At 50.1% G+C, this 14325-nt stretch overlaps 7 protein-coding genes across 7 annotated transcripts; 3 read left to right on the top strand and 4 right to left on the bottom strand.

The window, feature by feature from the left end:
* Nucleotides 1-17: 17 nt before the first annotated feature.
* ANOM_000725 (uncharacterized protein) lies at nt 18-570 on the top strand (the record flags this gene model as incomplete). The annotated part of the gene is made up of 1 exon (XM_015545983.2): nt 18-570. A coding segment is annotated over one exon (540 nt), but the record flags the coding sequence as incomplete, so codon positions are not given.
* Nucleotides 571-690: 120 nt separating this feature from the next.
* On the bottom strand, nt 691-2442 carry ANOM_000724 (putative MFS transporter; the record flags this gene model as incomplete). Its single annotated transcript, XM_015545982.1, has 5 exons — nt 691-1318; nt 1370-1784; nt 1853-2138; nt 2192-2217; nt 2268-2442. 5 exons carry the CDS (start codon nt 2440-2442, stop codon nt 691-693), a joined length of 1530 nt encoding a protein of 509 aa, XP_015411836.1.
* A 799-nt stretch (nt 2443-3241) lies between these two features.
* On the top strand, nt 3242-4560 carry ANOM_000723 (FAD-dependent oxidoreductase; the record flags this gene model as incomplete). The annotated part of the gene is made up of 2 exons (XM_015545981.1): nt 3242-3259; nt 3307-4560. The coding sequence occupies 2 exons, from the start codon at nt 3242-3244 to the stop codon at nt 4558-4560; spliced, it is 1272 nt and encodes a 423-aa protein (XP_015411839.1).
* A 418-nt stretch (nt 4561-4978) lies between these two features.
* Nucleotides 4979-5483, bottom strand: ANOM_000722 (uncharacterized protein; the record flags this gene model as incomplete). Its single annotated transcript, XM_015545980.1, has 2 exons — nt 4979-5132; nt 5200-5483. The coding sequence occupies 2 exons, from the start codon at nt 5481-5483 to the stop codon at nt 4979-4981; spliced, it is 438 nt and encodes a 145-aa protein (XP_015411838.1).
* A 1474-nt stretch (nt 5484-6957) lies between these two features.
* ANOM_000721 (Zn(II)2Cys6 transcription factor) lies at nt 6958-9388 on the bottom strand (the record flags this gene model as incomplete). Its single annotated transcript, XM_015545979.1, has 4 exons — nt 6958-8089; nt 8136-8779; nt 8838-8940; nt 8994-9388. Coding segments are annotated over 4 exons (2217 nt in total), but the record flags the coding sequence as incomplete, so codon positions are not given.
* Nucleotides 9389-9694: 306 nt separating this feature from the next.
* ANOM_000720 (uncharacterized protein) lies at nt 9695-12172 on the top strand (the record flags this gene model as incomplete). Its single annotated transcript, XM_015545978.1, has 6 exons — nt 9695-9847; nt 9917-10292; nt 10357-10754; nt 10810-11019; nt 11097-11254; nt 11317-12172. 6 exons carry the CDS (start codon nt 9695-9697, stop codon nt 12170-12172), a joined length of 2151 nt encoding a protein of 716 aa, XP_015411840.1.
* Nucleotides 12173-13133: 961 nt separating this feature from the next.
* Nucleotides 13134-14308, bottom strand: ANOM_000719 (uncharacterized protein; the record flags this gene model as incomplete). Its single annotated transcript, XM_015545977.1, has 2 exons — nt 13134-14008; nt 14062-14308. The coding sequence occupies 2 exons, from the start codon at nt 14306-14308 to the stop codon at nt 13134-13136; spliced, it is 1122 nt and encodes a 373-aa protein (XP_015411888.1).
* Nucleotides 14309-14325: the final 17 nt, after the last annotated feature.

Below are 14325 nucleotides of genomic sequence, written 5' to 3'. Positions count from 1 at the left end.
GAGGAGGGGAAAGGGAGGTATGATCCGCAGTTGAGGAGGGTGGAGGCGTTGAGGGAGTTCGTGTGTCCGATTGTTTATGAGGAGGGGGGTGCTGCGGCGGGTAAGGATAATTGGATTAAGAGGGCTTCGGATAAGCAGGAGAAGTGGCTGTCGGAGAGGCAGAATAGTTCGATTGTGGGGAAGAGGGAGAAGGCTGGGAAGTGGATGAGTGAGGCGGAGGAGGCGGAGAAGCAGCTGAATGTCAAGATTGAGGAGGTTGAGCTTGCGAAGGAGGCTGCGAGGGCTAGGGCTAGGGAGAGGATCGAGGGTCCGTTGGGGGAGTCGTTGCAGGGCCGGGGCATGATTCAGGATGATTTGGACAAGGATTTGAAGAAGCTGGATAAGACCTTGGCGAAGCTTGTTAAGGAGAGGGAGAAGAAGGTTACGAAGATGATGCAGAAGGGTGAACGACGTCTGCAGAGTGTGGAGAAGAAAGAGAGCCGTATTGCGCAGAAGGTGATGTGGGTGGTGGTGACGGGGGATGATGGGACGGGCTTTCAGAACCATCTTTTTGAGGAGTCGGAGACTTGAGATACTGTGTTGCTTGTCTTGGCAGTGGAAGATTCACGTATACCCTTTGAGTGATCTCTGCGTTTAATTATACTAACTCTAATCTATTTTTTATTATTGGACTGCAGATTCGGCGTGCAATCACATCACATATCTGAAGAACGGGTTCTGCTTATCAGTCAGATCTTGGAATGCCAACTTATCCCGTTGGCTCTCATCAAGGTCCATCTTGTCCCGGCGCCGGTTCTCCTTCCACAAGACCAGATACAGGGCTACTGCGGCGGCGATGGTGATGCAATAGCAAATCACCATGCCCGTCCATAGCTCCGGATAATGCTGGCCCACCGTCTTGCTGTTCACAAGTTGTGGCCCGATGATGTTGCCGACGGTGTAAGCCACAAACACCGTGGCCGCCATGACGGTTTTCTTCGTAGCACCCGCCACATTGCTGGCCCCAAGAGTAATGATGAGACTGACAACTGGTCCGAAGAACCCCGTCAATGCGTATCCCACAACAGGGGCTGCGGGTTGGTATCCCCATTCGGACTTCCAGATGATCACACACCCAGCGATGACAGGCAGACAACAGGCAATCAACATGGGAATGCGTGTGTTTGGGATCCGTGACGAGATGTAGCCGCACAGTGGGATGAAAATGACGCAGACACCGCCGACGGGGAATTGGAATAGGATCGATTCCAGTGTGTTGAAGCCAAAAGTTGATACGATGAGGGGACCAAACCCGGAGATCGCGCCGTTGATCGTATACCTAGTGAGACGTAAGAATGGTGTTATGTGATTTGACACGGAAGATACTCACGCGGCAGCCATCATTATCGCGACGAGGTACAACTTCAGGTCCAGGAACGACTCCTTAATGTGATCCCACTTAATCTTTTGGCATCGCACACCCGTCTGCCCTTTCCGCAGTCGCTCCACTGCGACAACTCGTTCCTCTGGGGTCAGGAACCACGCGGAGACAGGCGAGTTGGGCATAATACAGCACCATAGCCCAAAAAGAAAGGTCAGCGCACCGGCAAAAATATAAATGTACTGCCAACGTTTCAGAGCGCCCGAGCTGATCTGGCCAAAAGCGTAGTTCAGGGCACCGCCAATGATAGTGAACCACCCCGTACCGGAGAACCACCACGCTTGACGCATGGCTTGCTCCTTCTGCGTATAGTAGCTGCTTACGATCGTCATAAAGCCCGTTGGAACTACGCTCTCAACAAAGCCTGAGCCCTGTCAGAAATATTCGACCACTGACAGAAAGAGATGACAGTCACAATAGGGAAAATCGCACCTAAGAAAAACCGCTGCGCAAACAAACCCTGCCACGTTTTTACACCCGCTGTAGCGGCACAGGTAATAGCCCACATCATCACAATGGGGCCAAATACATATTGTGTTTTGAAGCGTTGAAGGATAAACGTCATCGGATACAACCCGGCCAACATTCCAAAATAAAAGATGGAAGTCGCCCAGCTGAGTCGCGATGTGTCCTTCGACGGTGGCGATGTAGTATGATCGATGACAAGTAGTTCCAGATCAGTTGTCATACCGAACAGAGATGCACTCCCCAAGATAGCCTGAACCAGTCAGCTAGGGCTTGTGTTAGACTATAGAACTGATTGCAACTGACTTTGTCCCAGTATACAAATCCATATCCTGAACTCGTTAATAACAATACATAAGACGGAAATATATAAGACGCCCACCTATCAACATTGCAGGCATGAAGAATAAATCAATCTTGCGCAGCACACGCTTCTCTACCGCAGGGTCGATCTCCTGCGCTTCGTCGCTCACCACCGCCAGTGCGGCGTCCTTCTCGGACGTTGGGGCATCTGGAGATGAGGGGCGCTCTGCCGTAGCGCTCGGCACTTGAATCATTTTGATAGTGCGTATCTTGCTAGAACTCAGCAAGGAACATTCTGAGGGCAAGATCCTTCTCGATGGCCGTTGAGAGGGAAAAAGAATTTTCCACCATTTTAACCTCAACCAGTGACAGATGACTTAGTATGACTTCGGTGAAAGCACTAGACACGAATTAACGGAAGTTTACGAGGTGATGGAGCTCATAGAGAGATTTTACTGGCCCAGGGAAATGCCAAAGCTCGGATTGAGTGGTGCGGAGGACTCCGTTCCTGAGGCCACATTTCCTATTCGGGACTAGCTTGAGGTTCGTACCAGACATCTGCATGTCAAACTGATATTGGGATCGGCCTTATTAAACCATGCATACCTTGTATACAAATGATAAAATCCCATTACTACCTTGATATACAGATTAGCAGGAAAGGGAGGAGAGCAGACTGACCAGGCCCTGCGTTACAGAAGCAAGAAACATTTGTCCAGTACTACCTAGAAATAGGTTGACCTGATAGTGGTCATGATTAGAACTTAGAAGGCTGGATAGATCAATGTTACGCATGACGCATATGGCTAAGTCCAGTATGTACCCTGGAGTATCTCCAGCTGTTTAGGCATGGGGTTTATAGCATTGTCAGCAGTTGTACGTAGGCTGCGTGGGTGAGACTATTGGTTTGCGGACCTACTAGCCGTATATGGTAGCTACTACCGCGGACATGCCGCGGACATTCCGCAACTTCGAAGTATTAAAGCACCATGGGCGAATTTGAGGAACACTCGGTCAGGACAGTTCCCAATACGAAGACAGATTTTAAAAAGAATGTCTGAGCATCGGAAGGTATGTCTGCATTTGCAAGCCCAATTATCCCTTTACTAACCTCTCAGGCAATCATTATCGGGGGAGGTCCTGCTGGTCTCTCCACTGCGCTGCGTCTCCACCAAACCACAAACATAAAATGCAGCATCTATGAACTCCGACCTGAGCCGACTACACTCGGTGGTGCAATCGGCATCATGCCTAATGGTCTGCGACTGTTCTCCCGTCTAGGTGTCTATGAAGCCCTCCACGCGCGAGGTAGCAGCCGGAGCAACCTTGTCATACATTCCGCACAAGGCGGGATTGTAGGCGAGCAGGAGGATATGGTCAGCTACGCACGAGCGCAGACAGGCTTTGGATATCTCCGAATTAAGCGAACGGATATTGTGGACGTTCTTCTGGATGCAGTGTACAAAGCTCAAATCCCAATCCATTTCAACAAGCGGCTCACTGCCATCGACGACAATGGCGATTCTGGCGTGACCGTGACGTTTTCCGACGGTAGTACTGATACAGCAGACATCTTGATCGGGTGCGATGGTATCCACTCTTGTGTGCGCCGTCTATATGTCGATCCCGACCAGAGGCCTGAATACTCTGGGCTTTCTGCACTATCTTCGCTTGTTCCCACGTCGAGGCTGCCTTCCGCTGCAGAAAGGCAGGTTTCCGGGATCGGTGCGACGTTGACAGAGCAAGGGATGTTCATGGTGATGCTCGCCACAGCAGCGGGCGATGAGGTAGCCTGGGGTTTGTCGCAGGAGGTCCCGTTGCCGGATGGCGGGGATAGTCGAGATGGTTGGGAGGTGTATCGGCAGAAGGAGGTAAATGGGTTTAAATCGAATATGCATCAGATTTTGGAAAAAGTGCATGGGGACTGGGGAGACTTACTCAGACAGCTCGTTGAGGACACCGACGTTATAAAGTTCTATCCGATCTACCGACTGCCTCTTGGCGGTGCTTGGTATAAGGGTCGCTGTGTGCTTCTTGGTGATGCGGCGCATGCGATGCAGCCCCATGCGGGACAGGGCGTCTCTATGGCGTTGGAAGACACGTTTCTGCTTGCTCGCTTACTGGAAGACCCAAGTCGACCCGTGGCGGAGGTGTACAAGAAATTCGATGAGATTAGGAGACCCCGAGTGAACGAGATCTACAAGCTCGCTGCCCGAAATGCGGGGGTTCGGAAGACGACTGGGCCTTGGGGCTTGTGGTCAAAGGAAGTACTAGTTGGGATGGCATTTTGGGCTTCTTGGGCTTTAGGGTTGGAGAAGTGGGGATGGGGACAGAAGCATATGGCGTACGATATTGATACAGAGGAAATCTAGAAGCCTAAGCACTCGTGGCGGATGTTCATAGCCAGCATTTGACTTAACAGCTTGTGAAGGTTTGGGTAGCGTTTACTTCCTTTTCAATAGTTCTAATTCACGCAGCGATATCTTGCTACTGCATTGAGATGAGTGCTTGAACAAGGCTTATGTGTGAAAGCGCTTAGACAGGGGAAGTAGAGATACGAATACAAACAAATTCTCCTATCAAAAAACCTGTTTAGAGGAAAGCCTCCGCACGACCGTTACCAATAATCCTCTGTCAGGTATGCTCTGTAACAAAATCATAAGGTGGATCCTTGTGTATTGACTAATAGACTGCACGTTAATCCAGCCACCAAGCACCTCAATGAGAATGCAGCGCCATGTGGCGTCAAGCCAACAACGCTTTTGAGACCTCTCTCGCGCCGACTCCGTGTCACTTTAGCTTTTCGAGGGCCTGTGCACCTGTGCCACCTGAAAACCGGAGATCGCGTTTTGTTTTCCCCCATGGGTACACGTCGTCTATAATCAACCGAATTTTATGAATAAAGTTCTCATACCAGGGTCCATGCTTGAAGCCAAACATCACTCTAGACCAACAATCAGATCAAAGGGGAATTCTTGGTATAAAATGGTATGCCGGGGGGAACAACGCACAACTTGCCATCAACGCGACGGACACGGTATAGCTCGTGGGGGAAATCGGGACCGAGTGTGCCAGAGTACTTGTCTGCCTCGAGATCAATCACGACATGTAGTTTGGGGTCGATCTGCGGTATATCAGAGTTTGAGGGTTGGATGTGGACGAAATGGCGGCTGGTATCAAGCTCCTCGATTGAGCGACCGTTCTTTTCAAAATAGAGTCGAACTGGCTCATAGAGGTCTGCTTCGTCGAGGTCTGCTTCTTGCAAGCGTAGAATAACTCGCTTCGGCTGGTCCATCTTGGCTTAGTGGAGGGGTGTGAACAAAAGCTTGTACGGTTTGACGAGGGGAGTCATTGTTCTTATGTTGTCGGCGACCAATGTTTGCTCAGTAGGGGATCAGCAAAGAAAGGCCAGCGAAATTGATACGTTAGACAGAATCCATTGATCGGCGGAGTCCACAATTAGACAATAGTAGCTAGAAACATGAATATCCCTTTGTATCCCAATACCATTGGCTGCTCTTGTGTGACCGGTCCAAATTATCCCCCGTCCTTGTCCTCCACCAAGTTCCCAGTCCTTATTGCTAGAGCCCAGATACACACTACGGTCCAGAGTTGTTAGTACTGGATTCCTAGTCCATTTCATTTACTTACGTGAAATTCAAACGATGAACATAACCTCGGAGCCTTCCGAGCTCGGCGGCGTTTCGCCCCTACAAACAGGACATGGGCCGTCTAAGTAATCATTCCATATGTCGATGACACGGTCAAGATCACGCAGTCGGCCACTTGGTGGCAAGCAAAGCTGTCGATGTGGGCGCTGAAAAGCAGCGAGGCAACGCTGGTAGTCCCTAGCCACTGTATGACCGCAACCGCGACGACCGTTATATCGCTCGCAGAGTAGCTCACACATTCCCAGATAAGAACGTACCAGATCGTTGGACGAGTATATTTCACTGTCGCTCCCGAGAAAAAAGACGAAAGGACTTGAACAACTCATAACAGTTAGGTTTCTGGATGAGATTATATACATTGGCAACACCTTACTTCGAGAAGTTTGAGTATATCGCAGGCATATCACCTGTGGGTTTGTGCTGCAAGGTGGCCAACAAGGTGTTGTGCTTGCAACAGTCCGATGGGATTTGGCACCGTCCTGTTTGGTTCTGAGCTACCATACCCTATCATATTTCCCTTGAGAGAGAGCTTGAAGGCCGCAAGCGCGAGGCTCAAGTGGCCTAGGTGTTAGGGCATCTACCTGTGGGATATTCTCCGAGGGGACAAGGCTGCACTTCGTGCAACTGTTAGTGATAATAAGGGTTGGTGTATTTGTCCTCTACACATTGTTGGTGCGATCGCCCACACTGCGCCCCAGTGGCCTAGTTGGTCGGCAAGGTTTCATCATATCCTAGCTTACACTAAGTGCAAGCAATTGCTACCGGTCATTACCAACCCCAATGGCACACGTTTGTCACACAGAGTGTAACCAACCATGGAGAGCTGACCAGGTTTTCACTCAACCGACGAGCACTAAGACTTTTGTACAGTCTACGCCCAGTATATTAAATTACGCGACGGGACGATGAGCTTGTCACACCATGCATAACAGCGATTGGCCGCTAGCCCTCGACTACTGCAAAGTCTCATGTATATGGGAGGTGCAGGAGTGCTTCGCAGGTCAAGCAGGCGCAATTGCGAGTATGCTGGGGGAAGAGACCACCTGAAAGCCCGTCTGGTTCACTCGGATACCAAATATCTTAGCTAAGGCAAGCCATTTATTGTTTTTGTGTGCTTTCAACGAAGTTGAAGTCCATATCATCCAACAGGGAGTTCCACTGCGGGATTTCGAGCTCTGGGGCGACCGCTAGAAAGTCAGACCACAGCTGGTCCCATACTTCCCCCTGGATTCCAGCCTCATGTGGAACATTCCTGCAGGGAGCCACATCCCCAACTAGGATTGGTTCTTCGCTTTCTGGCGATTGCACTGTATCTGCTGTATGACTAGAGAAAGATGTGTCATGAAGACCTCGCGAATGCTGAGGGTTCTGAGGGGCTCCGTCGGCTGACACAGGGGTATCTTTACCTATTTCCGTAGGGCCTCCTGGTTGTGAACCAAGGAGCTGTGGCCGCTGTTTATTGAGGGTCGACATGAGGGTCTGCATATTTCTCTGTATTGTCTCTACCAGGATACTCGACTCTTCCTTTGACTTCTCGAGAGTTTCATAAGCAGCAAGCACTTTAGCCTTGTGAGCCTCGGCATCTGGTGCTTCAGGCTTAAACGAAACGTCGGTAGCTAGAATAAGGGCGGCGAGAAAGGCATGCTGGTTTGTCGTCCAGAAGCGTCCTGGTTTCAACCCGATCCGTGCACCCGCATCGTCCATCAAGCGTCGCAGCTCTAGGACTTTCAGTGCAGACTGGATACATACCCGATGGGAATAGAAATATTTCGGGTTTGTCACACCTTCAAGGTGGTAAGGTCGGTGAAGCCGACAGAGGCGCGCGTGGAGACTGAAATGGAGACTGATTCGCTGGACAGGGATATAGGGACGCTTTTCACATATTGACTGGCTTTGTTCAATGCTGTCGGGGTCTAGTTGAAAGAAGATTGGAAGTTCACCTAGGAAGTTTTGAAACTTCCTGTCTAGTGCTAGGATGGTTTCATAGTCTGGCTCTTGTGCCTCCAGCCAAATTGATGGCATCGCATCGACAACTTCACGGCAAAGAGTAGCCAACTTCACACGGTAGATAAAGGCGGACAGTGAGGAGGGTTGGGATAAGGGATGGTCCTGCAGTATCGCTGTTGGTGTAATGAGTTCATCGTCAATATTAGTGGGATAATCAACCATCATGTGCTTTGGATGGATTAAGTATGCCCCTTCCTGGGGACCACCAGAAAATGAGTTTAGCCTTCGCTCGTCAGTGATTGGTCAAGCTCAATGTATACTCGACTCACCAGTCGCTTGCCAGCATGTTCCACCAGATCCGTCTTTGGACTTCGAGTTCAATTGCGTTGTAACCTTTCAGCTCTCTTTGTTCACGACTTTTCGGAGTGTCTAAACGATGGATCTGCATTGCGCGTGCCATGGTGAAGCAACGGAAGCGGATTAAAGGAAGTTTGTAAGGGTACGCATCAGAGTTGCCAGCTATATGTGACAAAGTAACCATAGCGGCGAGCGCAATAGTGGAGGGCTCTATTGGCTGAGGATGATCTAAGATCGATATTGCGAGTCGTGTGTATACCTTGAAAGCTGCCTGTGCTTCTGTTGGCGTGGTGTTCAGATTCTCCAAAAGCTGGGGTGTCCAGGCAAGTACTGAGCCCGCAAATATACTAAGAAATAATAGCAACCTAGCAGCATCTACCCCTTGGCCCTCCAGCATTGTATGGTATGTATCTTCCATTAGCTCTTTCGTAGAAGGTAAATGGAGGACTCCGAACGTCGGCCCAATAGTTACCGCGAAATGGCGGAACAGCTCTCTAGCCTCATCTATTTGCGGGAGATGTCCGGCTATACTTCTTGTGTCCAGGTAATTTTCACTTTGAGAGGATCTAACGTGAGAATTAACTGCGGTAAAGCATATATGGGAGTTCCGTTCCTCCTATGAAGTCTCAAATATTACGATTCGTTTCCCTAGCAATGCATGGGAAATCACATACGTTGTTTGCTGGGTATACCGAAGATAGATGGGTTGTCTTATTTGAGTTGTGGAAGACCACTTCTTCTAACTTCTGGAGGCGATGCAACACCTCCTCCGCGTTTCTTCCGTGGCATAGTTAGCGACAAAGCCAACCAAGGGAATACGATCAACTCACAGAGAAGCAGGCACTGCCTGCAAGGTCCCCGGAGCAGCTGGCGGACTGGGGGCCATCAGGAATCGGTTGGGATCAGTTGCTATTACGGATCCCTGTCTCCCAGATAGCTGGTTATGGTCAGTTTGCCCGGCATATTCGCACTCGATATGTCTCTGCGCGCAACTGGAGCAGGGCTGGTTGCGATCACATCGACGTTTTTTCTCCCGGCAAGATTTGCACGACAGAGGTGGTCGGTTCCACCGATGTATCATCATTACAGGGGCTCCACTGTGATTTCGTTTCATGATTTGGCTTCTCACTGGATGACGGCTGTGATAGGAACATGAGATGAACACCAAAAGGGGTGTAAACGTCCGCGGGTCACTATCATCGGATGTGGCTAGCGGCTCCGCGTACTCCGCGGGTATCGGTCACGTGGTATTCAGAATGTTGAATAACAAGATCTGTAGATACACCTTCCAAAACTGAATTGGTGGAAGCTGCTTTGTCTAATAGCCCCTCATCATTGATACTACTGTCCTGGTGCCAAGTTGTTAGGGCTCTGTCAGGATGCATGACGTCAGGGGAACTGGGGCGGAATATAGATTCCGCTGGAGGATGAATGGACTCGGCGGAAAATCTGGAGGCCCGCTTTTCACACCACGGGCATTATTTGATTTCTCGTCCTTTCAACAAAGATCTTTCTGGTGCCTGGTATGACCATGGCCGATAACAATCCCTCGCCGAAGGGCGTCAGTGGCCCGAGCCCTAAATCAGGCCCAAGGCGGAATTTACCCTCCGCCCCCGGGAAGACGGGAGGGCGGAGCAGATATGCCTCAAGGGCTTGTCAGGAGTGTCGTCGACGACGTGCAAAGGTGGGTCAATCTCTCTATCTAGTCAGAGAGTTTCACGGCCCTTGCTTGCCGCCTGCTGATACTCGATAGTGTGACGGTAATAAGCCATCGTGCTCTCGATGTCTTGACCGCCAGTTATCCTGTATTTATACTACAGATGATGACGGCCGGGGGACAGCTCCGAAGGCTTATGTCCGGCAGCTACAGGCACGGATAAACATTCTGGAGCGGATACTCTGGCTCCATTCTATCGATGTTGATGCGTCCGCGGCTCAGTTACTGGAACAGAACGTGATCCCAAATACCACTTCACTGACTGCTGGCAGCTCTTCCTCTGCCTTTGACCAGCTCTGTACTGCCTTCGAGGGCACCCTTTACCTAGATGACTGCATTAATTTCGATAGTTATGGCGAGGCTCGTTACTTCGGCTCGGCAAGTGGCCGGACCGCGTTTCAAGGGTGTAATAGTGGGTTAAAGTGCACATAACCACAGTGGGGATGTGAACCCTACGGCTAATAGCTACGATACAGCGTCTCTGGAACATGCTAATCTCGAACGCCATATTGAAGCGCCAAATATGTACACCCAGGCACTTTCCAACGGGACTCAGATTCCCGAAGAGCTCGAGTCCCATCTACTTGAACTATATTTTACTTGGCAAAGTCCATTCTGTCAAGTTATAGACGAAGCTCTTTTCCGTGAGAGTAAGGCAAATAACGGCAGATACTTCAGCCCGTTGCTACTCAACTGTATACTCGCTTCTGCATCCCGCTACTCCGATCGAGTCGAGGTGCGGTCGGACCCCGAGGATTCCAATACAGCTGGCCGTGTCTTCCTCGAAATGGCGGAAGCGCTTCTGTATCTAGACCTCAAGCGCCCGAATATTACAACACTACAATCTCTCACCGTGCTGGGGACGGCATATGTGGTGAGTTCACCCTGTATGCCGAGGTCTCTTGTTTAACACAGTCTGACATAACAAGGCTTTCGGCCATGATGCCGCTGGCTGGCTATGCCAGGGTATGGCTAATCGACTAGTACTGGACATGGGACTTCATTTGGATTCAAACATACTGAACAGCCCCAATCGTATCACTGAGACCGAAGCTGAACTTCGGAGGCAGATATATTGGTCGTTATATTGTGACGACAAGTTGGCTGCCAGCTATACAGGCCGGGTCTGCACTATGCTTGTAAGATATCATTTTATCCTATTTCGGCCGGGGAACTACGGTCACGATACCTTCATCCTCTTGCTAAGTTTACATAGGACTTCCAAGGAGTAGTAGGCTTGCCGTCCCTACCTAGTCCAACCGATCAGCCTGATCAACCCTGCACCCCGACTCCGGTCAGCCCAACTCTGCTAGTTCACTTCCAAAGATCCCTGATTGCTCTCAGCCAGATACTAGAAAAGATTCATCTTAATCTGTGAGTATGAAACTCAATTCTGGGTTTACACCTTAATTGGTTCCCTGACATTCATATGCAAGGTACGCCCCCAAAAGACTCGCCCACGGAGGCCAAAAGCGAAGCTTCTTCGACTCGTGTCTTCTTGCCCTCAAAACCTGGTGTTACGGCTTGCCACCGGAACTCAAGCCCGTGAGATCGGGGACACCAAATAAATTCCCCCAGGCCTACACGCTATGCATGATCTACAACACAGCCATTATTCTTCTCACAAAGCCGTATCTCGTAGATCCTGGATCGCGACGCTCTCCCAGCCCACAACAGGCGGTACAGCAACCACTTGATAGCCTCGCCCAAAAGACCTCCACCATTCAACTTGAGGCCGCGAAACGGATAGGTTCACTGGGCGAACAATATCGGGAGGTGTTTGGTAGCTTCCGGAAGAGCCCCATAACGGCTACCTACTGCAGTTTTTCCGCTGCCCTGGCACTTCTTAACCCTTATCCCCAAGGAATGCAGGATGGCGGTAGGAGCGATATTGATATGGACAATGTGAATTCATGTCTCAAAACCCTCCAAGAGCTGTCTGAATCGTGGGTACCTGCTGGCAAGTACTATTGTAGTCTCGTGCGAATGATAAACGGCCCTGATGCCAGCGGACAACAAGCACCTCCTGGGAAGGTTAACACCGCTTCCGATGAGGTATACGTGCCGTCTTGGAGTCAAGCATACAGTCAGGGCACGATCGTTCCACCTGAAGGAGGATGGGGTCAAAATGGTTCTGGACTTGACTGGTCGATGTGGACGAACTCGGGCTTAGCGAATGACGGCTCGTTGGCCTCTGGTGGGGAGATACCTGGACTGTTCGATTTGCCTTTGTGGCTGCATGATGAGATGGATAGCAGTATCAATGATCTGTCATGGGAAAGTTCTTTATAATTATATGAATACTATCTCTCGTACCGAATGAAACAAGACCTTTTATCACTAGGCACAGTACGCATGTGCAGGATTATCCATAACCACCAAGGCAAATAATAATATAGAAGCTATTATCTACTTAGTAGTACTAATAGAGACTGGACATAATCTTACATCGGTTGCTGGCCACAACCAGCCCCACAGGAGCATATTAAGGAATGTATATTCCGCAGATGTGTAGGAGCTAGACAGGGCTGATCGAGGCAAGTACCCTACGGCACTTGTGTTCCCCAAGACTAAGTCGTTCGATTTGTTTCCATTACTATGTCTCGCTGTCAGTACGGTATCGTTGGTGCCGACTTTCTTTTGATTGACTGACTCACCAATGCTTCCATTCTTACGCAGTTACCACACTTCAACATACCAAGGCTCATTCAAGGCCCAACACAACTCTTACCACGTCTACCTGGACCAGGAAGTGCAGGACGCTATGGTTCGTAACTTCAAGAAGTGGATGTCTGACAGCCATCGCGCTTGGACCTGTGTGCAGATTGGTCGCCTTGGTTCTGATGCGATGAGTGTTGAGATTGAGGTTTTGGTGTTCGATCCTGAGGGTGCTAAGGAGGTTGATGGTTTTGGATGAGACGTTGTGAGAGACGAGGTGATGTTCCTGGCGTATACGTATGCCTTGTTAGGATTGGGGGCCGGTATGGAAAATATAGATTGGGCTGTTGAGACTTACCATGAAAATGGACTCAAGGAACAATCTCACGCAGATTGTCGTCAATCCTTCTCGTGCCTCGTAACCATTTAGATCAGACCTTGTTTCTGAAGACAAAAGCTACGAACACATTGATCTAAAGCAACAGCTTTCATTTTTCTAACATTACTCTAATTAATCTATGATGGTAGCAATTTCCCTAAAAACAACAATCCCACCGACGATAAAAGTCGCACTGGTGTCAGCAATACCACTTCCTCATCTAGAGGAATCGACGAAGATGATAGCTTTGAGTTCGCGTCTCAAGCTCTCACACCCGCGGTACGAGACAAAAGCTGTCTGCTTGGTGTCCTCTGGGTTCGCAGGCCGGTTCTGCCTCTGTGCCCTGGGGCCATCCGCCGACATGGCTCCTCTAATGACATCCACGCTCTGATACTCCGGAGGGACATCTGCACGGGATGATGGTAGGCCGATCCACTTGGCGGTCAATCGTCTCCAATCATCACCGGTGGGTTCCCAACATACTAGGCGTCGCTCGTCGGGTGTACTAAAGACCATGATGGCACCTTCTATACCTGCATATTTCTTGGCTGTCCACAGACTTCCTGTGGTGTAGATCCCCGGCCCAAAATCATTGTCAGCATTGGTCGAGCTTATAACAGGGAGGAAGAAGGCCAAGGATCTCTCGAGAGCGAACAGGGACAGCCCTCGGAATAACGTATCCTTCCGCTGCAGAAGACCATCCGTGAATTGAGCCATTACATCGTTCTCAAATTTGTCAAATTTTTGATTATGCGGGACTCGTACAACTTTGATGGCCTCACCATTGGCCACTGTTCGCGAGAAGGGATATAGTGTCCCAAGCGCTTGCGTTGCCACAGTGCCTGTAACCGAGGCAGGGATCACGCATTTTCTCACTGCTCCGCTTGGCAGCCCGGGTATATGGTCCCAGGGAAAGATGCCATCCTCCTGGTAGCGGGACAGCAGAAACGAGACAGGCATACACCCGATTGGGATACCCACAATCTCATCGTCAATGACATAGGCTGGGTCGTCGATCATCCGGACCACATCAGGCCGACCGCACATGTGGAAGATCGTCCGGGATGATCCGACCATCTGGAGATACCGTGCTAATGAGACGTTAGCAATGATCCCTGGCAAGGAAGTCTTTGCCCTTGCATACCGTATTTTTGATTCTCCCCAAGCTCCTCCGCTATCTCGACGGGCATCTCGTCTCCCGCGTAGCCCTGACCCCTATACCATATTGGATCAAAGCGTACATGGTCATAATCCGTGTTGTCGTACATCGGTTCTCGATCATCATCGTCATCAGTTTCCTCCTCCTCCCTTGCCTCTGACTTTTCTTCTTCCTTTTCCTCTTCTTCAGGCTTCTCCTCAGCCTCCGGAGCCTTGTCGATGTGGCTAGACATGTCTGGCGTGGTGGCAA

The sequence above is a fragment of the Aspergillus nomiae genome (genome assembly GCF_001204775.2).
Source record: "Aspergillus nomiae NRRL 13137 chromosome Unknown contig00007, whole genome shotgun sequence".
Taxonomy (NCBI): Eukaryota; Fungi; Ascomycota; class Eurotiomycetes; order Eurotiales; family Aspergillaceae; genus Aspergillus; species Aspergillus nomiae.
The sequence above is the reverse complement of the archived record's forward strand: the minus strand, read 5'-3'. Positions and strand labels throughout refer to the sequence as shown.